This window comes from Pteropus vampyrus, unplaced genomic scaffold (genome assembly GCF_000151845.1).
Source record: "Pteropus vampyrus isolate Shadow unplaced genomic scaffold, Pvam_2.0 Scaffold36, whole genome shotgun sequence".
NCBI classification, from domain to species: Eukaryota; Metazoa; Chordata; class Mammalia; order Chiroptera; family Pteropodidae; genus Pteropus; species Pteropus vampyrus.
Genome location: NW_011888817.1, coordinates 8861015 through 8882921, shown reverse-complemented (window position 1 = coordinate 8882921; position 21907 = coordinate 8861015). Strand labels below are relative to the sequence as shown.

Genomic DNA, 21907 nt, shown 5'->3' with positions numbered 1-21907 from the left:
GGCCCAGGTCTGCTGGGGTGCTTATATCAGTGGGTGCTGCCTTAGGTCCCTGTGGCCTCCAGACCTTACGTGGACAGGGCCCAGTGGTGGCACCTGGAAGGGAGGCCACCTCCCAGGTTGCCGATGGCCTGGTGTCCAAAATGGGCTGGCGAGTCAGACCCTCTGTGATGAAGTCTCTTCTGTGTCTCCTCACAGGGCTCGTGTTCCTCTTTTGGCCCCTCTAGGTGGATGGACATGTCTCAGGAGGGGGCTGCAGAGGGTTCCAGCACAACGGACCCTGTTCTCAGTCCCCAGCGCAGCTGTAGGCTTTTCCAGGAGGACATGAAAGAAGCTAGCTCTGGGTCAGGCCTGGCACTGGACCTGCCCAGGGCGGGCTCTGGGGCCAGAGTTTGGCCTGGCAAAAGAAAGAGAGTGCTCAGGAAAGTGGCCAATCGAAGTGCTAGCTCCAAGGCCGAGAGTGCTCCTGAGGCCAGCCTGGAGGAGGAGGCCCACCTGGTGGTCCTGGAGCTGCAAGCTCTAGGACAAAGCCAGATTTCGATGCCTGACCCCAAGCTCCACATCTCTATGCCCACAGTGCCTGCTCAGGGGAAGGCTTGGCCCTCCAAGAGGCTCCAGGTTTCTCTATACAACATTTTAGATGAAAGATGGCCTGGGAATCTTTGTAGCAGGTCTATGGATCTCCCAGAGAGAGCTTTGGTTGGCAGGGAGACACCAGCAGGAGTGGAGAAGGAGAGCTGCCCTGGGCCCAAAGAGGTTGGAGAAGATGAGAGGAGTTCTCAAGGGTATGATGGAAGAAGCCCCACCCTCAGCAAAGAGAAACCCCCCAAAAGGGACCTGCCATCCTCATCAGGCCCAGCCCCTGTAGGGACAAGAAAGAAAAGCAGGAGACGTGAGGCCTGCTCAGAGCGTGGGGAGGGGGCTAGTGGCTTCTCGGGGCTTGGTCAGAGCCCTGGTGGGGCCAATCCCCAGTGTGTGGGAAGCCCCCCACAAGGTGCTGACCTGGAGTCCTTGGGAGGCCTTTGCAGTCTTCTCTCTTCCAAGGACTCCGAGTCTGGGCTTGAAGATCTAGGCGGAAATTTTGTGGGATGTGCCTTGGAGACTGAGAAGTTTGAATATCTGCCTGTCCTGGGGGATGGGGCACAGCCAGGCAGCCTTTATGACCCTGTAGAGTTCCTGCTGCCCAGTGGAGGAGAGTCCCTCAGGCTGGCTGCTCAGGATCTTCCACAGAGCTCAGCAGCATGCCTAGGAAGGTCTGTGGCTTCCACAGAGCAACAAGAAGCGGAGCACGTAGTGGGGGCTGGCGGTGATGATGGACTTGTCATCTCACACAATCAGGAGGAGCTGAATGTCGAGACTCAGCCCATGTCCAGGGCCTGGGCTGGGCAAGGACTCCCTGCTCCCACTGACACCCTTGCCAGCTCTCTAGAGCCTGCAGCCAGCAAGGTTCACCCAGGGCTGTCCATGGGACGGAGAAGATCCAAGTGTGCTAAGCTGGGGAAGGGCCTAGTGCTCTGTACCCAGGATCAAGGCACAGACAGAAGTTCAGACAACTCCAACCAGGACCAGGGAGCAGAATCTAGCCCAGGAGGCTGCCTTAAACTGGTAAGTTGGGTCTGAGAGGATGGGATAGGAAGGGCCAGGCCAATTTCTCAATACCATGCTTGGTGGTGAAATTTAATAGAACTAAGTTGGAAGGGGTCTTAATTATCATTATCCCTTATGCCTATTGAGGTATGATTAAACTGAAGCCCACCAAATCAGGAAAGAGAAAATACTGGCTTTTCGTTTAGTGTTAACAATAGTCTGAGAAGATGGGCATTGGCTCTATATTTCCAGATGGAGAAACTGAGGCTCAGGGAAGTTCACAAATTTCTCCAAGCTCACACAGCGAGGGAGTCAGTGCCTGCTTCCTTTTCCATTGTTCTTTTACTTATAATTGTCATTTTATTAATAATCATAGCTAACATGTTTATACACAAAGGGCAGAAGATGACACTACTTGTTTTTGATGTATACTTCTCACATAGTTGAATTGTATCACATTTATTGAACATGTATTATGTGCCAGGTGCTTTTGATTGAATCCTCACATGAGGTCCAGAGAAGTAAGGTAACAGGCCCCAGGTCACACATCTAGTAAATGACGAAGTCAAGAGATAAATGCAGGCAGTCTGTCTTTTTTAAATGTTTTTTTTTTTTAAATTACCGTTGAAATTCAATATTTTTTATATTAGTTTCAGGTGTACAGTGTACATTCAATATTTTTTATATTAGTTTCAGGTTAGAAATTTATATAATTTATGAAGAGATCCCCCAATTAGTCTAGTACCCACCTGGCACTATACATGGTTATTACAATATTATTGACTATATTTCTTATGCTGTATTTTACATCCCTGTGACTATATTGTAACCACCAATTTGTACTTCTTAATCTCTTCACTTTTTTCACCCAGCCTGCCAACCCCTCTCCCATCTGGAAACCATCAGTTTGTTCTCTGTATCAATGAGTCTGTTTCTCTTTTGTTTGTTCATTTATTCCATTCTTTAGATTCCACATATAAGTGAGATCATATGGTATTTGTCTTTCTCTGTCTGACTTATTTCACTTAGCATAATATCCTCTAGGTTCATCTATGTTGTTGCAAATGGTAAGATTTCATTTTTTATGGCTGAGTAATATTCCATTGTTTATGTGTACCCTGTCTTTATCCAGTTGACCACTGATAGGCACTTAGGTTGCTTCCATGTCTTGGCTATTGTAAATTGTGCTGTAGTGAACATAGGTGTGCATATATCTCTTAAAATTAGTATTTTGTTTTTTTTTTTCAGATAAATACCCAGATGCAGGATTGCTGGGTCATAAGGTAGTTCTATTTTTAATTTTTTGAGGAACCTCCAAACAGTTTTCCATAGTGGCTGCACCAATTTGCAATCCTACTGACAGTGCTCAAGGGTTCCCTTTTCTCCCCATCCTTGACAACACTTGTTGTTTGTTGATTTATTGATGATGGCTATTCTGACAGGTGTGAGGTGATATGTCATTGTGGTTTTAATGTGCATTTCGCTGATGATTAGTAATGTTGAGCATCTTTTCATATGTCTATTGGCTACCTGTATGTCCTCTTTGGAGAAATGTCTATTCAGGTCCTCTGCTCATTTTTTAATTGGATTGTTTGTTTTTCTGATGTTGAGTTGTATAAGTTCTTTATAAATTTTGGGTATTAACCCCTTATCAGATGTATCATTGGTGAATATAATATCTTCTCCCATTCAGTAGGTTGTCTTTTCGTGTGTTGATGGTTTCCTTTGCTGTGCAAAAACTTTTTAGTTTGCCGTAGTACCTTTTGTTTATTTTTAATTTTGTTTCCCCTCAGGCAGTCTATGGTGAGAGCTCATTGCACTGCCTGCTTGTGCATATTCCCTGCTGGGGAGGATTACTACTGTGGAATATTACTACTATTACTATTAGTAATAGTATCTAGCCTGTTTACCATGTGCTGCGTACTGTACTAAGTGCTTTGTCTTCAATCTTCGTAACAACTCTATGATACTATTAATATATCTGCCCATTTTACTGATGTGGACACTGAGGGTCAAAGAGGTGAAATGACTAGTTCAAAGCCAAATAGCAAATTAGTAGAACTGGCATAAAAACCAATGAGCTGCCTGTGTGATTTATCACTATTTGTTACTATAATTACATTAGATTGAGATTACACTGTTTTTGTAAGCATTGCTCAAAAACCTTAATTTTTAATTAAAAAACTAATACCAGTATATTATAGAAAATGGAGAAATAAAAATCCCCCAAATGCCGACATTTGTATACCAGAATATCCTTTTTCTATCTTTTTCCTATGCATATATATCTTTTCTTTGCCTAGAAATGAGATCACGTGTGCCAAATTTTATAACTTGATTTTTTTGGTATTTAAAATTTTTTCACCATCAGTTGTTAATACAGAATGAGGAAATTCCTTTGAATGCCTCCCGGCCACATTCCCCTTAGTCTGGAGATAACCACTGTTAACAGCATCTTTCCAGTTTCCTTTCTGTGAACTTCTGTACCTATATGAACACCTACATACTGTGCCTCATTGTTCTGGGACTTGTACTTTGTTTATTTTTCAAGCGCTGTAGTATTTGAAGATCTCTCCAAGTTTGTACATATTGTTCTGCCAAATCTGTGCTTTCCCTGAGCCCTGCATCATAGCAGTTACAGGCATATTTGTCACAGCCACAGGTGCTGCCAGGACTAGAGGATGGGCTGGGACTTCCTTTTCTCATTTCTGACCTCTGTAGTGTGATTCAGAGCTCGAAGCCTGGAGGCTGACCGACTGGCATTAGGTCCTGGCTTTGCCACTGTCTGAATGACTTAGGCAAGTGACTTCACCTTTCTGGTATATCTCATAGGGTGGTGGTGAGGAGCAAGTGAGGTGATGCATGCTTGTCATTTAGCACGGTGCCTGGTACAAGAAAAGTACTAAAAAATGTTACCTGCTATCGACATACAATTTTGTCCTGCTCTAAGTAACGCTGGGGTGAACATCGCTGAGCAACTGGCTTCTCCTCATTTCACATTAGTTATTTGGGCAAGGTGCTCAGAATTGGGATTCCTGGGTCGACAGCATTTTGAAGGGCTTGTTTAAGCTTAGTGGTGGAGCCAGGTGCCCGCCTGCTTTGACTGCAAGCAGCCCATGGTTGCTCTCTCCTCGAGGCCCCATCCTTGACTTTGCAGCACAGCCTATCATCCTACAGCTTCCCAAATAACCCGTTGCCATGGCAACTGGTACCAGCTGCAGGAGAAGAATTGAGGCTGGGCTGTGATAGGGACGGGCAGGTGGTTGAGGACAGGGCTGAGTGGGGCATGGGCATAGGGTCTAGCTGGTCTGGAATCCCTTTTAGGGCCATAACACCTTCTCCTATAGGCAGCCCGGCTAGTGCCGGTGGCAGACACATGGATTCAAGGTCAGGCTCTGTTTCTTACTACAGGGCAATTTTAGAAGAGAGATGTCTCTTCTCTGAATTTTAGTTGCTCTTCTATGAAATGGGAGAGTCCGCTGGGAATCTGGTATGTGAGGTCGGTTGTGTTGTATTCCTCTGGCTTGAAATAAGACTCTTGAAAGGGGTGCGGGGAGGTGGGTTGAAAGGCCATTTTTTTCTTTGCCCTGAGCACTGCAGTGCCCAGTGAGGTCTGAAGCTGCTCTGTGGATGGGTTGGTAAGGGATATGGGGAGGGCAGCTCTACTTGCTCTGCCAGTGCTACCTGCTCTGCCCATCACAACCGGAGAGGCACACAGCTCCTCTGGCCCTACCCAGGTTCTCAGGCTTAGGTACCCTGTGTGTAGCTGCAAAGTGTTAGGAGCCATGTGAGGGAGGAGTGTGTCTTTCCAACAGATGGGTAACCTAAGAATAGCTCTTTTCATTGAGTTCTTACTGTATACAAAGAGCTTCACATATGTCATCATCTCATATTTAATCCTCAGAATAGCATTAAAAGTCAGTGTTAATACTCCTGCTTTGTTAATTAAGAAAACTAGAATTCAGAGAAATTAAGTGATTCACTCAGGGTCACATAGCAAGTGAATGGTGCAGCCAGGATTCCCGGCTTGTATGACTCCAGAGTCCATGCTCTGAGCCAGGCTGCCAAAGGCCTGGCTGAGGGGTTAGGATTTTTATGAGACTTTATTATAATTTGTTCAACAAGTTGGTGGGGGATGGGGAGACAAAACAAGTCATCAGAAAGTCGAGATACAGACTGAAGCCCGACAGATCCCGGATACCCAGATAGCAATTGAGTCTTCCCTGGAGAGGGATGGGCGGGAGGGTTTTAAGGTAGTGTAAGGCCAAGGAGGGGGATGTCTGAGCTGGGTCTGGGCAAAGGAAGTATATGTTGAGCAGGCAGAGAAGGAAGGAAGGGCATACTAGGAGCGTGTGGAGCATATGCAAAGGTCCAGAGGCAGGAGGCAGCTTGGAGTGTTATAGGAGTGGAGCAGAATGTGGGATGGGATCAAGAGAACAATAGTGAGGTGGGAAAGATCAGCCAGGACAACATGGCTTGAATGGAATTGGGGAGACTGAAGTGTGGTCAGATATCAGAAAGAGATTTTTTGAGGACAGGAGCCAAAGAATCTTAACAGCATCAGCGTTTAGAGAGAGAACTTGCAGTGTTCCAGGCACTGTTCTAAGAGCCTTTAATAAGGATAATGATTCTTGCATCAACACTGTGAGGTAGATACTAGTATTATCTCCATTTCACTGATGAGAAAATTGAGGCACAGAAAGATTAAGTAACTTTCCCAAGATGACACAGATCCTAAGTGTTGGCAGCAAGTAGCCTATTGCATGAATATGCCACAATTTATTTCTTGACTCCAAATGGGCATTGGAGTTGTTTGCAGTTTTTTACTGTTACATATGGTGCTGCTGTGATGAACAGTTATGCATATGTTTCTTGGTGTATAAGGGAAAGAACACCTCCATGGAATATTCCTTGGAGTGGAATTGCTAGGTTACACACATCTTCAGCCTAACTTAAACAGTGCCAGATGTTTTCTGAAGTGTTTGAAACAGTTTACACTCCCATCAGAAATGTATAAATTCCAGTAGTTCCACATCTTCACCAGCCCTTGATATTATCAGACTTCAATTTTTGCCGAAGTGGGGGTATGCTATGGTGTCTCGATGTTGTTTTAATTTTTATTTCCCTGTTACTAAGGAGAATCTTTGCGTGCATTTTGACCATTCCTGTTAGGTCTTTAGCCAAAAAAATTTTTAGTTGTTTAATTTTTCCTTATTGATCTGTAGAAGTGCTTGATATATTCTTTATATATATTCTTTATATAGTCTCTCTCTCTTTCTGTTATTGCTTTCTAACTTAATCAGATTGTGGTCCTACAATGGGATCTTTATCTGAGTTGGCTGATATAGCGGCCACTAGCCACTTGTGTCTGTTGAACACTTGAAATCTGGCTAGTCCAAACTGACATATATTGTAGGTGTAAAATACACACCACATCTCAAAGATGTATTAAAAAAAATAAAAGTCTCAATATCTTTTACATTAATTACACATTGAAATGATAATACTTTGGATATGTTAAATTATAAAATTAATTTCAGTAGTTTCTTTTTACCTTTTTAAAATGTGGCTACTAGAAAACTTAAAAGTATACATATGGCTGATGTTTATGTGTCTGTTGGGTAGTGCTGGTCTAAAATATACTAATCTTTTGAACTTTATTGAGATTTGTTGAACTTTATGACTAGGCTATGCTTAATTTTCATATATGTTACAGTTGAACCGAAAAGAATATATTTTCTAGCTGTTAGGAACGATGTTCTGTATATGTATGCAATTATGCTTGTTAATTGTTTTCACTGAATCTTTTTATCCTTACTGTTTTGTCAGCTAGATTTATCAAAGTTAGTGGCATTAAAATTTCTTGGCATAATGGTGATTTGCCTTTTTTCTTGTAATTTTGTCAATTTTTGCTTTATATTTTTTAAGATTATGTTATTAGATGCTTGTAAATTAGGTGTTGTTATATCTTCTTGGTGAAACTGCTTATCATTAAGTATTAAGGTCTTTGCCTTTACTTATTTTTTGCCCAAGTCTGTTTGATCTGATGTTAATATAGCTACAAACCTGTGTTTTGGTTGGTAACTGCCCATTCACATATTATTCCATTTTTTTCCTCTCAATCTTTTTACCTTGTTGCATATTAGAAATAGGTCTTAAAAATATCTTATCATTGGATTTTCTTTTTTTAAAGATCTGATGATAATTTTTGTATTTATTTGAGGTATTAGTCTATTTACATTTGTTGCAGTTACTGATTTATTTGGATCTATTCCTAGTGTATTATTTTGTGCTTTGCATATATCCTGCATTTTCTGTACTTTGTCTCCTTTTATTGCCTCCTTTTAGATTGATTATTTTTCCTTTTTTTTTTTTTTGTCCCTCTAATAGTTTGGAAGTTTTTTATGTCCTGTTTATATTCTTTCGGTGGCTATTTTGGAAATTTTAACACAAACACCTAACTTATCAAAGATTTTCAGTAGTTACTATCTTTATCTTCCTCTGAAAGGAAGATAAAGATCCATGATCTAAAGACCTTGGAATGCTTTAATTCCAAGCATGAACATTCCCAGCTTATGTGCACTTGTTATCCACTTAATTGGTCCTAAGTTATTTTTTTAATCCCACAAATTACACAGTTATTATAGTTTTATAAGTCAATGTTTGTTTAGATTTAACGTCATATTTATCATTTTCTTTGTTCAAAATTCCCCCTCCTATCTCAGCTTTTCTATCTGGGATCATTTTTCTTTCCTTATGCCTCAAGTTCATCCTTGAATATTTTGTTTATTGAGAAAAAATTAAATTATCAAGAAAACAATAACTTTCGGTTTTCTCTGTGATATTTTTATTTTATCCTCATTCTCGAAGAAGATTTTATCTGAGTCCACAATTGATAGTTATTTTCTTTAAGCACGTTGAAAATATCATTATTCTCCATTTTGCCTTCCATATCACTGATGAGAAATTAGTCTAATTGCCATTCCTTTGCAGGTAAAACGTCTTCTGGTGAGAGGCATTACAGCATAGTAGTTAAAGGTGTGGCCTCTGGAATCAGACTGCCTGGATATAAATCCCAACTCTTTGGTTTACTAGCTGTGTGATACTGGGCAAGCTGATTAACCTCTCTGTGCCTGTTTCCTCTTCTGTAAAATGGGGGCAATAAGAATACCAGTATCTAGCTCATAGAGTTGTGGTGAGGATTAAGTAAAGCATTCAGAGCAGCGGTAACACATTTTCACTGCTATTAATGTGTTAGCTGTCATTTTTCCTCTTGATACTTTTAGGATCTCCTATCGTTTGTGTTGAACAGTTTCACTATGACATGTCTAGGTATGGATTTATTTTTACTTAACCTGTTTGAAATTCACTGAGCTTTTCGAATCTGTGAATTACTGTCTTTTATCAATTCAGGAAAATTCTTAGCCACATATCTTCAAATACTGCCTCTGCCCCATTCTCTCTTCTCTTTCTGGAACTTTAGTTAGATTAATTAGTCTTTTCACTCTACCCTTTGTATCTCTCGACTGTTTCACAATCTCTGTGCTGTGAACATTCTTGATAGTTTATTTGAATCTATCTTTTAGTTCACTAATTTCATCGCTGTCTAAAATGCTACTAAGCCTATTTTCGAGTTTTTAATTTGAAATATTATTATTATCATCATATTTTTCATTTCCAGAGTTGTGTTTGGTTCCCAAGCAAATCCGCTTGATCATTTGAAAATTTTTTTTTTTTTGCCTTTCTCTCATATGTTTGACTCCTTTTATTTCACTAAATTAATATGGTACATTACATATTTTGTATTCTGGTCTGATAAGTCCAGTATCTAAAGTCTTTGCTGTTCTGATTGCTGTCTGTTGTTTGAAGACTCATAATGCTGTTGTATGGACCTCTGAGACGGGGACCAGCCCAAAGGTTTTAAACTGTGAAGGGCTATTCTTAATATCTTTTCTGCTTTCCTTCCCAGATGTCCCATTTTTCACCCCTCTTTCTCAATTTACTTTTTTGAAAGGCTGATTCATTCCCATGGTTTAAAAAAGAAAGTGAAAAGTCTCCTTCCCAGCTCCCAGCCCCTCTCCTGTTGGTTGTCCCCGTTATTAGGTTCTGGTGGATACCTCCGGAGATAGTTTACATAGATTCAAGCAAATACAAATTAAAAATCTTTTCTCTCTCTTTTTAACGCAAATGGTAGCATACGACATATTGTTCTGAGCTTGTTTTTTTAGTTAAAAAATATGTTTCCGATTATTAAAAAAATACGTGCTCATTTTGAATAACATAAACACCCAACTGTCTGCAAGTGGAAAGCCAAAGTCCTCCTGGAATTTCATTCCCCAGAGATAACCACTGTTATGCATCTATAAATATATATTTACGTAAATGGGCTTATGCAACAGATGCTATTCTGTCACCTATTTTTTTTTTTTCTATTTCTCCTAATAGTTTGCCATGACATCTTTCCACATCAGTCAGTGCTTCTGCAGAGCTCAGCAGAAGTGCCTGGGCTTTGGAGTCAGACAGAACTAGATTCTAAACCCAGATCTGCTGCTTAGGAGCTATGGGACTTTTCAGATCCTCTCTGAGCCTCACTTTCCTCATCTGTAAAATGGGGGTAGAAATAGTACATACCTCATGGTGTTGTTCTGAGACCTTCATAAAATCACATATGACATGCTTCTTTCCTTACTTTCTAAGCCCCTGAATGGTGGTTTTTATTATGACTCACCTTTTTTTTTTAATAGCCACATAGCATCCATAGTATGGTGGGTTACTTTATTAACCGTTCCCCTTTGATGGACATTAGATTGTACTCAATTTTTTCAGTTATAAATGCCATTGAACACTGAAGGTACATCTTTCGCCTCTGTGTGAGTGTCATCTTGTGAATTCCCTGCAGTGGGGTTACTGGGTGCACTGGATTCTAATCTTTGCATCTTCTTTCTCTCCAAGGAGGAAATGAAAATGCCCCATGGGGTGAAGCATGTGTGTTATGTAGGTTTATACTTTTTATTACTGCCTTTCTTCCTCCCTCTCCTCAGGTCTGGTGGGGTGGGATCCTCCACGATAAAGGCAATCCCAGCCCCCCTGGCCTGCCCTCCTCCAGAGCATCCTAGTGCTCCCCACTCCCCATGGTGCTGAATTTCAGACTTCCAGTTTCCCCCAGGCCGTGGAACCTGACCATTCATGATAGTTCATTCAAGGATTAGTTTTCAGACCCGACCCATCTGCTTTCAAAACAGTTTCCTGTGGTTTGTGATAAATCAAAATAATCAAAACATACTTAAAGTGGGATAAAAGTCTAAAGACAGCAAGAAAAAGGGATGGAGAAAGGGGAATCTTGTTACAACAATCCTTCCCATGCTATAAATCTTGGAAAGGTATAACTGAGAGGCTCAAAGTTAACACTGAGCTCCCTGGAAGCCATAGCAAAAAGGGGAGCAGGATAGATTCTTGAGCTTGTCAGAAGACCAAAACCCATTCTGTACCTTGCAGTGGTCATGAAGGAGTTTATCTCAGGGGCAATAGTGAGGTGATCAGCAGCCTTTTAGAGGGGAGAATGGGCATGTTTGTCATGGGGAAGGGCAAAGAACAAGTCAGTGACCCTTGAAAATAGGCATGCCAGAACTTGGAGGAGGAGAAGGGGAACCCAGAACAGGTTATGTCCCCTCAATGAGATGCATCTCTAATCGGAAGGATGAAAAGGGTCTAGTTAACTCTGATTGTGTTTGGGAGTGAGAGGGGAAGATGAGAGGAAGGGAATGAAGAAAGACTCCCCACCCTGGGACACAAGCCAAACAGTCAGCAAATATTTATTGAACCCTAATGTGTGGCAGGCCTTTGTAGGCTTTGGGAATAGAATGGGGACCAAGACATGTTCCCTGTGTTCATGGAGCTTAGAGTCGAGTGGGGGAGAGTGACAGGAACAATTCCTGTACTCCGAGGGGATGAGCTGCAGCCCAGCCTGCTCGGTTCTGAAGTGCTCTTCTCCTGCTGCAGCTTGGTTCCGGGGCGCTGATTCACCTCCTGGGGGCCATCAGCCATGGCCAGGCAGGGGAGCTGCAACCTTCAAAGCTGGAGGCTCTGGAGAACATGATGGAGGTCAGCTCAGCCTCACCTGCCCAGAGGCCCAGAAGGAAGGGCAGGCCCGTGACCCGGGACCCCACTGGGTGCCAGGTACAGAATGGGTCCTTTACATAGGTAGTGTCACTTAACCCTTCACACCTGATTCACAGAGATGCCACTGTAGCCCAGAGAGATGCTGTGACTTGCTTTTGGCCACACAGAACAATAGCCAGAGGCTGGGTTGACCCCCACCTGGCAGGCTGGCCTGGGGAATCTGCGTGTTCCTGCACTGCTGAATTCAGGAGCTTGACTGGGGCAGGGAAGGGCTGGGCCTCCTGAGCATTTGGAGAGGGAGTGGTCGCCTACCTTTGTTCCTGGCCAACCAGCCTGTCCTGCCACCTCAAGTTCCTCTAGACGCCTCCTCAGGAGGGACAGCATGGGGCTCTGGTGGCCACCCCGACCCTTTCCACCATCTGAGGAGTCACCCCCTAACCCCCAGGAACCACACCTTCTCCTCCACATCCTCTTTCTCTTGCAGGAGAGGCTTCCTGTTCAGGAGGCCGGTGCTGAGTGTCCAGGGGTGAGTGCTTCTGCCCCTGTCACGTGGCCTCCCTTGCTGGAGCACAAGTCAGGGAGAAAGGGAGTAGGGAGGTGACAGAGAAGTGGTGTTCCCGGGGGGCTGGGAGGCTGGGCCCAGAGACACGGCCTCAGTTCCTCACCTCCCCCCAGCAGTGCAGCTCGCTGGATGCTGCAGTGGACGAGCCTGGTGGACCAGACATGGGAAAGGACCTAGGTGAGGGGCCATGGAGATGCCCTTTAGCAGCTGCCTGTCTCGGGGGACTGGAGGGGACTGGAGGGGGCTCCAGCTCAGCTCCTGGCCCCAGCCCCTACTAGGACTCTTCTCCCCTTTCTACCTGTAGTCCTTCCCCAAAGGGGTGAAGATGGCTGGCTGCCTGGGCTTGGTTCCCAGAGATATGTGGGGGCTAGGTCTCTGAGGGGGGGACCCCTCCCTTGCCTACCTAAGCCCCTCAGCATTTAGTCACCCCTTCCCCTTGGCCCTGAGCATCCCCTGGGGACCAGTGACTCTTTTTTCCCCCACAGCTCAGCTTCAGCCCCAACAAGAGAAGCCGCCCCTAGACATAGAGGTACGAGGCACTGTGGTCCGTGCCATGCAGGAGGTGCTGTGGAGTCGGTAAGGCCTTGCTGCCCACTTCCCTGACTTCCTGATAAGCTTCCCTCACATACCACCACCTCTCCTGTGCCATGTTCTAAGGGCTTCTGTGTGTATGACTAACTCAATTTGTAGGTGTGGGGTCACTTGCTCACACAGAGGAGAGCTGAAGTTTGACCCTGGGTCTAACTTCAAGGTCATTGTTTCCCATTAAGTCACTGCAGCTCTCAGCGTCTGCTCAGGTCCTCGTGGATGTCACCCACAGCAAATGTTTTCAGACACAATGAAACTCTATGCTGGGAGCATCTCAGAGATCTGAGCCCAGAGCTCTCATTTACTAATGGTGAGACCAAGGCTCAGAGAGGGCGGGACTTTGCAAAGGCCACACAGCAAGTCAGCGGCGGCAGGTTCAGGGTTACATCCAGGGCCAGGGCTTGGTTCCCTGCCCTCACAGATGCCTTACCCCCCCGCCCCCCAGGCTTTTTCTCATCCTTACATTCTTCAGTTCGCTTGCCAGGGGTAGAGCGTGGCCTGAGCACTCAGATCTTGCTTTGCCACTAATTGTGTGGCCTCAGGCAAGCTCCCTATCTTCTCTGAGCCTCTCTTACCTCTTCTGTATATGAAGAATGATAATACTTCTTCCTTACAGAATTGGGGTGAGAATAGATGGGTTCATGTAGGAAAATGCCCAGAATAGAAACGAGTTGGCCCAGACCCTGCTCCCCACCCATATCTCTCCCTCTCCGGCTAAGTGCCCAGATAACCTCACGGCTCAGTGCCATGGCCTGGCCCTTGTCCCCTACAGCCTTTTGGAGTTCCCAGACCTGGTGCTGAGTGAGGAGGTGGTGGAGAGCATCGCTGCTGGCATCGAGGCTGCCCTCTTCGACCTGACGCAAGCCACCAACTGCCGCTATAAGACCAAATACCGCAGCCTGCTGTTCAACCTGCGTGACCCCAGGAACCCTGTGAGCAGGACTTTGGGCTGGGCCAGGCCCCCTCAGAGGAGCGAAGCCCTGGCAGGATGTTGGGGTGGGGGTTCTCGGAGCCCTGTGGTGGAGCCCTGCCTCCACCCCTGCAGGACCTGTTTCTCAAAGTGGTTCATGGAGATATCACCCTCCACGGCCTGGTGCAGATGAGCTCAATGCAGCTGGCCCCCCAAGAGCTGGCCCGCTGGCGGGACCAGGAAGAGAAAAGGGTGAGCTGATGGGTCAAATCAGAACAGGCGACAAAATGTAGTGGGGAGGTGGTGGCCCAAGAGTGGAGCAGGGAGAGACAAAGGCAGAGCAGAGTGAGGAGGAACGCCATGAGACACGCGAGCACAGGACGGAAGCATTGAATGAAGGAAACGGAAAAGGCGAGCAGGCAGACGGAGAGAGAGAGAGTCTCTCCACCAAAATAGGAAAAGAGGCAGAAATGAAAGGGATTAGGGATGCAGAGCTCAGTAGAGAGGTGACATCCCGAGAAGTGTCATCTCCCACTTGTTTTTCTATGGAGCTGAGCTCTGAGGGATGGGAAGGAACTGGGGATGATGGTCCAGATCCTGGAGTCCAGCATCGTCATCCACCATCCATAGAGAATAGACCTCCTGGGGTGCGTCTGTTTTCATCCAGCCTCAGAAGCCCCAGAAAGGGCCCAAAGTCTTCCTGGTGCCCCAGACTGGGTGAGGGACCCCACAGCTCCATACTTCATAGTTACATCCCCATACACCATGTGTCCATGGGTCTCCTCTGCTTGGGAACTGCTCAGGGGCAGGGAAGATGTGGGCACTGAGCTGGCTTTGGGGATGTTTCCATAGGGTTTTTGTGGCCCAGTGAAAGAGGGAATGATTTAGGGAGTGGGCCAGTGGGATTGGGTGGGGCGATAAGACTCCTGTTCTGGTAGACATGGGGCTGATTGGAATTAATAACTGGGCTCCATTAGGAAAATCTGTCCACTCTAGGCTGAGCTTCTGTTCAGGCACTGTGCGGGACCGAGAGCAGGACAGGTCCATAATTTGTGGAGCAAGTGCCGAATGAAAATGCAGGGGGTGGGGGCCCTTTGTTCAACACCTAGTAAGAATTTCAAGGTGATGACAGCGTCGAGCATGGGGCCCTTCTAAGCACTGGGCCCTGTGCAATTACACAGAGTTACACACCCATGAAGCCCGCCCTGCCAGGGAGGATAGGACTCTGTCATCCCGGGGTGGTTGGAAAGGGAGAGACTGGCTTTCAGGAAACGTTTCAGATAGGATGACATAGAGCAGTGAAGTGCTGGCCCAAGGCCACATTACCCTGTGGATTTTTATTAATGGCCCAGTAGATGCCTCAGAGCCTGTGCTTTTTTGACTACACCACACTCGTTCCAGGACAGAGAGTAGGGTGCAATCAGCAGCAGAATTGACTTGTGGGTGAAGGTGAAGTTCATGAAGGCTTTCTGGAGGAGGCAGGGCTTATATTGAAGGGTGAATGGATGGAATATGGAGAGGTAGGGCTGAGGGAGGGCTTTTGAGGTGAGGGGAATGGCAGAAGCAAAAGTGTGGGGGAAAGGGAAAGGCTGGCTTGGAAGGGAGGAAAGTAAGCACTTGGGCTCCTGGTGGCCAGAGATTCCTGAGCCCGAGTTTCCTGCTCTGCCCCACCAGGGCCTGGAGATCATTGAGCAGCAACAGAAGGAGCCGTGCAGCCTCCCAACCTCCAAACTGACCCACAAGGGTGAAGTTGAGATCCTGCGGGACGTGGACCAGTTGCTGACCCTGGAGGATCTGGTGGTGAGTGGGAACCTGGCCTGGTGCCAGGCGGGGCCCATGCCCGGGGATCCCACTGCTCACCTCTGAGACCCACAGTTTTCATTTTAAAGCTGGGTAATGATCATTACTGCACAGGTCCAGCTGAGCACGAAGCGAGACAGCCGCTGGCATAGGGCCTGGCAGTGCCTTCTCAGTGCCGGTCCCCCGACTTTCAGCATAACCCCAAGGGACCCCGTGTGAGTGATAGTAAGTCCTATCAACACCGTTCCCCTTAACCTCAGACATCCTGACCAGGTCACAGGTGGGAAGCAAGAGGGCCACACCATGTGAGGCATTGACTTTGCGCATGTAAGGAACAGAGACCTGCCCTATTCAGCGGAAGGACTTAGGAGTGTAGGCAGGGAACCACCTAGATTGCAGGGAAGTCGGTGCATAGTCTCCTTGTCACTCTGCCTTGTCCTCTTGTCCATCCTGGTCCCTCCTCCCGCTTGGCCTCTCCATCTTGCGCACGGCCTGGCAGGGTGGCTCGGCAGCCTTCCCGTCGCTGAACCCTTCGTTTGGCTCAGCCTCGTGCAGCCCATCAGAGCTCCTCCTTGGCTCCCTTTGGCCACTCTCAGAAGGTGGCTCTGGCTTTTGTTGGGTGTTCCATGGGGCAGATGTTCACCCAGTCTAATCAGCTGTGTGTCCAGGACAGGGAGTGCAGGGCGGGCCCCTCGAGCCATGTTTACTGGGGAAATGGTAGTGAACATGACAGAAATCCTTGCTCTCCCAACCAGTATCCAGGCCGACAACCAGAATCGCTGCCTGCATAGAGAGGAGCCCTCAGGGGATGTGGCTGCTCCCTCACCAAAACCAATCTGTATTCCCTGAATAAATTGAATACAAGAGTCAGGTGGGGAGCTAGGAAGACCTGGGGAGAAGAGAGAGAGTGAGGGGGTGGCAGAATAGGAAAGGGAAAATAACACCAGTCTTTACTCTTCGTTGAATACCTACTCTGTGTCCCTTTTACAAATAGTGCCTCACGATGACCTACAAGGTAAGTGATGCCAGTTTCCTGGATGAGGCACCTGAATCCATTTGCCTGTGGTCACCTACTTGGCAGAAGGGGAGCTGAGATTTGAAGCCAGGCTGACTCCAAAGCCTGTGCCTTACTTAGCACTGCTTTGGAGGTGCTTTATAGGGCAAGAGTAGAGTTAAAAAAAAATCTTAAATCTTCATAAAGCAATGTTTGTTTGTGTTTAAAGCTGTTTCTGTTGTGAGGAAGAAAGGTGATTTGGCAGTAGACGTCAAGTCTTAAAAATGTTCATTCTCCTGATTCTGTCATCTGCTTCTGAGAGCTTGTGCTAAGGAAATAATTGAAAGTTTAGGAAAATACTTTCTGTACAAGGATGTCCTCTGTACCATTCGTAATAGTGAAAACCTGGGAATGACCCAATCATCTAGCAACAGAGGTGATGTGTACAATACTGCCCACCCATCCATGTAATATCTACAGGGACTATATAACATAGCAAAAGCCTCTGCTCTAATTCATGGACAAAATGAGAATACAGGCAAACCTCGTTTAACTGCGCTTGCCGATGCTGCCTTTTTTTTTTTTTTTTTTTTTGCAAGTTAAAGGTTTATGGCAACACTGCGTCGAGCAAGTCTATTGGTGCCATTTTCCAACAGGCTCAGATGATGGTTAGCATATTTTAGCAATAATGTACTTTTTAATTAAGGTATGTACATTGAGTTTTTTTAGACAAAGTTATTGTATACTTAATAGATTACAGTATAGTGTGAACATAACTTTTATAAATGCACTAGGAAACCGAAAAACTTATGTGACACTATATTCGGAGATATTCTATTTGTAATATCTTGTGATATTCTCTCTATTGTGGGGGTCTGGAAGTGAGCCTGCAATATCTCTGAGGTATGCCTGTACAGGCTATTTTAGTAAAAGGACCCCCAAAACCCGTGAATAAAAAAACTATTGTAAAGGAATACCCAGAATATCAACAGCTGTCTGAGTGGTAGGACGAGGAGCGGTTATTTTTTAATTTTCAAATTTTCTGTGTTTTCCAAATTTTAACAAGTTCACAGTACCTTTGCAATAAAAGAATATATCATTTGGAATATCCCTGAGGCTCCCTTCCTCACGGAGGGCTCCTGACTTCCCCGGCTGCCTTCCCAGTCCACCCCCTCACCTCCTGTTCCTCCCAGGTTCCCATGGTGTCCACAGACTGCAGCCCACTGGCCCTGCCTGCCATGTCAGAGGACCCTATGGAGCAGCAGGAGGACACCACGGCACAGCATGAGCATCACTTCCTAGACCCTAGCTGCCGCATCTGCAAGGGTAGCGGGGAGGGACAGGAGGGCCTCTGGGGTGGTGGGCAGGCTGGGGCTGAATGTGGGGTTCAGCAGTAACAGGGATGTGTGGCCTGGTGAGAAGGTGGCAGCGAGGGGGTGCTTGTACCCCAGTTCACCTCAAAAAGAACCTACTTCAAACTCTGGCTCTAAAGCCCTGAGCTGGCTTCAGGCTAGCTGCCTGCCCCTGTCTCAGCTCCTGCCTCTGCTGTTTGTAGACTGGAAGCCTTCGTGTGAGCTGCCAGGCTCCTCCAAAGCAACCAGGAGGGTGGAGGATAATGTCTTCCAGAGAGTCCCAAGGCCAGCCCCTGCGTCCTCTCCAGAGATGCTCCAAATCGGGGAGAAACCTCCCACGGAGCCCCAGGACAGGTGTGGGGCTGGGGCAGGGAGCTGGGGGAGGTCACCCATTGGGGCTTTTCTTTTTATACGGCCTTGGACAAATCTTACCTGTTCTGTGGGTCTTAGTTTCCCCCTCTGCAGTGGAACTAATCATCCCAGCGTACAGATTCCCCCCGCCGCACAAGGCCATGCTTGGGCCAGTGTTCTAGTGTCCACAATAAGGACCAGGACCTTCTCTGAAAAGGATGGAGATGCTGGGGGAAGCCCCTATGACCTGTTCTTCCTGGCCCTGTCTGTCCGTCTCTCCCTCTAGGCTCCAGATGCCTGCTGGGCCCACAAAGGCCCTGCCCAGCCAGCCGCCCTGGCAGGGGGCTCTAGACATGTTCTCTATCAAGAGGTTCCAGGTGAAGGCCCAGCTGGTCTCGGGACACAGCTGTCGGCTCGTCATGGTATTCCTGCCCTGCTTGCCAGGGACTCCCTCACACACTGACCCGCTCAGTTAGCTACTCACACCCCCATTCATTCATTCATTCATTTCACTCACTCACTCAATCACTCATTCTAAAACAAGTCATGGGCACCCTCTCTAAGAGACTCTCTGGCCCTGTGCTAGGCATGGGGGCAAATGAGATGCCAGCCTCACTCCTGTAGAGACACACATGGGATAGAGGACATGGGTACCCCAAGGCATAAAGCAAGAAGGTTGCCAGGAGGGAGCGGGTCGGTGCCTCCCTGGAACAGGGGAGGGTTTTAGGAGTGATTGTCGAGTGACTGACAAATGATCAGCTCAAGTGTGGGATCAGCTAAACTGTGGCAAGAGGACAGAGGAAGAAGTGAGGGGCTTCTGAGAAGTTGGAGGAAATGATAGGCCAGGACAGGCTACAGGCCCCCAGGAGCAATTAGAGCTTCCTAGGCAGCCGCGAGGGGTTCTGTCAGACTGCCTGCCCGTCCTCTTTGCTGTAGGCTGTGGCCTCCAGGTAGCTGGTATTGAGTCTGCCATAGTGGGTAGGAGTCTGGGGGCTGACTGGCCATGCTACCTGCCCCCAGGCCCTGCCCGAGGTGATCCGCTCAGCAGGCTGCATCCCCCCCAACACTGTCTGGGACCTTCTGGCCAGCATCTGCCCAGCCGAGGCCAAGGTAATCACTCACTCCTGGGTACCACCTCTTCTCCTAGCACCGTACCCCCAGCCCTGTGCTGCCTTTCTCTCCACCTCTGAAGCAGACGCCTGGTTTAGGATATCCAGGTCTAGTTCCCACGGTGACTGCAGGCTCGTCATGTGACCCTGGGCAAGTCCCTCTGTTTCCTTTTCTGGAAAATGGGGACACACTTCTTCACAGGGTTCTTAGAGGTTTGGATGAGACCAGGGCTGTTCTTAGGTGCAAAGGATGACTGCTCCTAAAACTGCTCTCCTTCCTGCCACTGCAGGACATCTGTGTGGTCAGACTGTGCCCACAGGGGGCTCGGGACACCCAGAACTGCCGCCAGCTCTACTCCTACCTCAACAATAAGCAGCGCCATGGCCTGGCAGCTGTGGAACATGTGAGGGTGGTTCTGCTGCCCCTGCCTGCCTTCCAGCCCCTGCCCGCCAGACTGCGCCCTCTCGGAGGTCCAGGTGAGTGTCCCGATGCCCACACCTACCCTGCTTCCCCTCACGTGGTGACCAGACAGGGCACTGTTGACAGTTACCAGTGTCTCCATGGAAGCAGGCATGTCTCAGAAGGGAACTCCTGAGACAGGCAAATGTGATAACAATAACAACAGCTCATACTTGTATATCGTTCACTACATGCCAGACAGTGCTCTAAAAGCTTACTTATATTTAGTACTCAAAATAACCCTACAGAATGGTACTGTTAATTTCTTCATTCACAATTGAGGAAACTGAGGTAGGGAGAAGGCAGGTCACTTGTCTGGTCACCTCCTTTCTCAATCAGCCAACAGACCCAGGCAGCATGGCTGCAGAAACTGGTCTCCTAACCACCACACTATACTTACTGCCCCCCTCCAATTAGGCCCCCTGAATAGGAACTCATGGGGCAGCCACATTTGACACAGACATGGCAGGACAGAGGGAGGACCCACACACAGTTGACTGAAAGCATCGCCTGAGACGGGAAGGAAGGATGTTTTCACCACAGCTATGCTGGCCTGAGCTTGGCCTTTGTGCGTGGAAACCTTCCAGGGTGTGGCGCCAGGAAAGCACCTAGGGCATGAGGGTGGTGTGGTGGGGTGGACAGTACCCATTCTAGAGCTGAGTGCTTGGCCTTTCTGGGCTGCCTGTTCTGGGGCCAATGATGGAGACTCTGAATACATAGAGTCTTGAGGTCAAACCATCCATGTCTACCCTTAGCCGAGTGAACCTTTTCCCATACTGAGAACAAATCTTCTGAGACAGGTTCACTTTCCCATTACTTTTCTCAGCATAGAAAGCTCCTCTTGGGGTCTAACCTCCAAACCTCCTGCCACAGCCAGGATGCACCCTCCGTGGGCCATGTATTCTCTCCTACCAGGCCTGTGGCCTCTCCCTCCCCTCTTTCCCCAGGCCTGGAAGTCACTCACTCAAGCTTGCTGCTGGCTGTGCTGCTCCCCAAGGCAGGGCTTCCAGACACAGCCAAGTCCAGCCCCTTGTTGGGAAAGGTTCGCAAGATGGTCTCCTTCAACAGAAAAGTGGAGATGAGATGCTACCAGCCAGAGGACAGGAGGCCAGATGTGGCCCTGAAGGGCTCCCTTGCTCCAGAGGGTACCCAGCAGCAGAGCCAGGACAAAGGCAGCCTGGCTCCTAAGGGAATTTGTGCTTGGCAGAGGCCCCCCAGAGGCAGGGGGAGACTGTGGAAAGAACCTGAGACCTGGCAGGGTCCTGGGCGAGAGCAGTGGCCCCCAAAACCAGACCAGTACCACTCCTGGCATCCCTATTCAGCAGGACCAGCTAGCCATAGCCAGCACCTCCACAGGGCCTCCTGTCCCCACCAAGCCCTGCTCCAGCATCTTGAATCCCTGGTAACCATGAGCCACCAGCTCCAAGCCTCACTGAGGTCCCCAGGCCAGGAGCCCCTTCTCCAGCCCCCTGCAGCCCCTGGAATTCTTGGACTCTTTTGCCAGTCCCCTGCAGCTCCTGAGGCCTCTGGCCCAGCTCCTGACTCCTCTCTAGGCCCTACAGATGGAGCTGGCTCTGAGTGTCCCCTTCCTAGAGAGACCTGACCCTCATTACCCACTGAAAGAGGGGCTGTGATCCCTCACCAGTGCTGAACCCTGAGCTGTTCCAAGGAGAAATGGGCAGAGGAAGGAGAGGGCCAGCTTGGCCCACCTGTCCCATTTGAGTTTTGTTCTGCAATTTGCTTAGTGTTGATTTTTGGTTCAATAAAGAATCTGATAAAGTTTAGACTTCATCTGCTGGGTGGACAGGGGAGAGACCCGGGGCCTGGCCTGGTGTGGGTTGGGGTGGGTATACCTATGAGTTTCTGTGCACACATGTAGCAGAGCTAAAGTGCTGGAATGGAGGGGGCAGCCTTGTCAGTTGCTTGTCTGAGGTCCTGAATCATCACTGTGCCCCAGGGCACAGCTGTTGCCATGGTGGGTCCTGGAAGCATTTTGCAAGTATTCTGAACTTGGAGGAAGATGAAATGATGGGAGAGAAGGCAGGATTAGTGTAGAGAGAGAGTTAGGCTTTTGAAGG

General features: G+C 47.6%; 1 protein-coding gene across 1 annotated transcript; it reads left to right on the top strand.

Annotated features, from left to right (window-relative positions):
• Positions 1 to 234: 234 nt before the first annotated feature.
• SPOCD1 (SPOC domain containing 1) lies at positions 235 to 21432 on the top strand. Its single transcript, XM_011358059.1, has 15 exons — positions 235 to 1602; positions 10537 to 10578; positions 11584 to 11760; positions 12188 to 12229; positions 12379 to 12442; positions 12751 to 12841; positions 13626 to 13785; positions 13899 to 14015; positions 15438 to 15563; positions 17751 to 17883; positions 18113 to 18264; positions 18533 to 18682; positions 19281 to 19370; positions 19660 to 19846; positions 20777 to 21432. The coding sequence occupies exons 1-15, from the start codon at positions 235 to 237 to the stop codon at positions 21430 to 21432; spliced, it is 3555 nt and encodes a 1184-aa protein (XP_011356361.1).
• Positions 21433 to 21907: the final 475 nt, after the last annotated feature.

Coding starts and splice junctions, on each gene's coding strand:
- SPOCD1 (XM_011358059.1), top strand. CDS start 235: ATGTCTCAGGAGGGGGCTGCAGAGGGTTCCAGCACAACGGACCCTGTT. Junction 1,603..10,536: donor CAGGAGGCTGCCTTAAACTG/GTAAGTTGGGTC, acceptor TTTCTCTCCAAG/GAGGAAATGAAAATGCCCCA. Junction 18,265..18,532: donor CCACGGAGCCCCAGGACAGG/TGTGGGGCTGGG, acceptor CCCTGTCTGTCC/GTCTCTCCCTCTAGGCTCCA.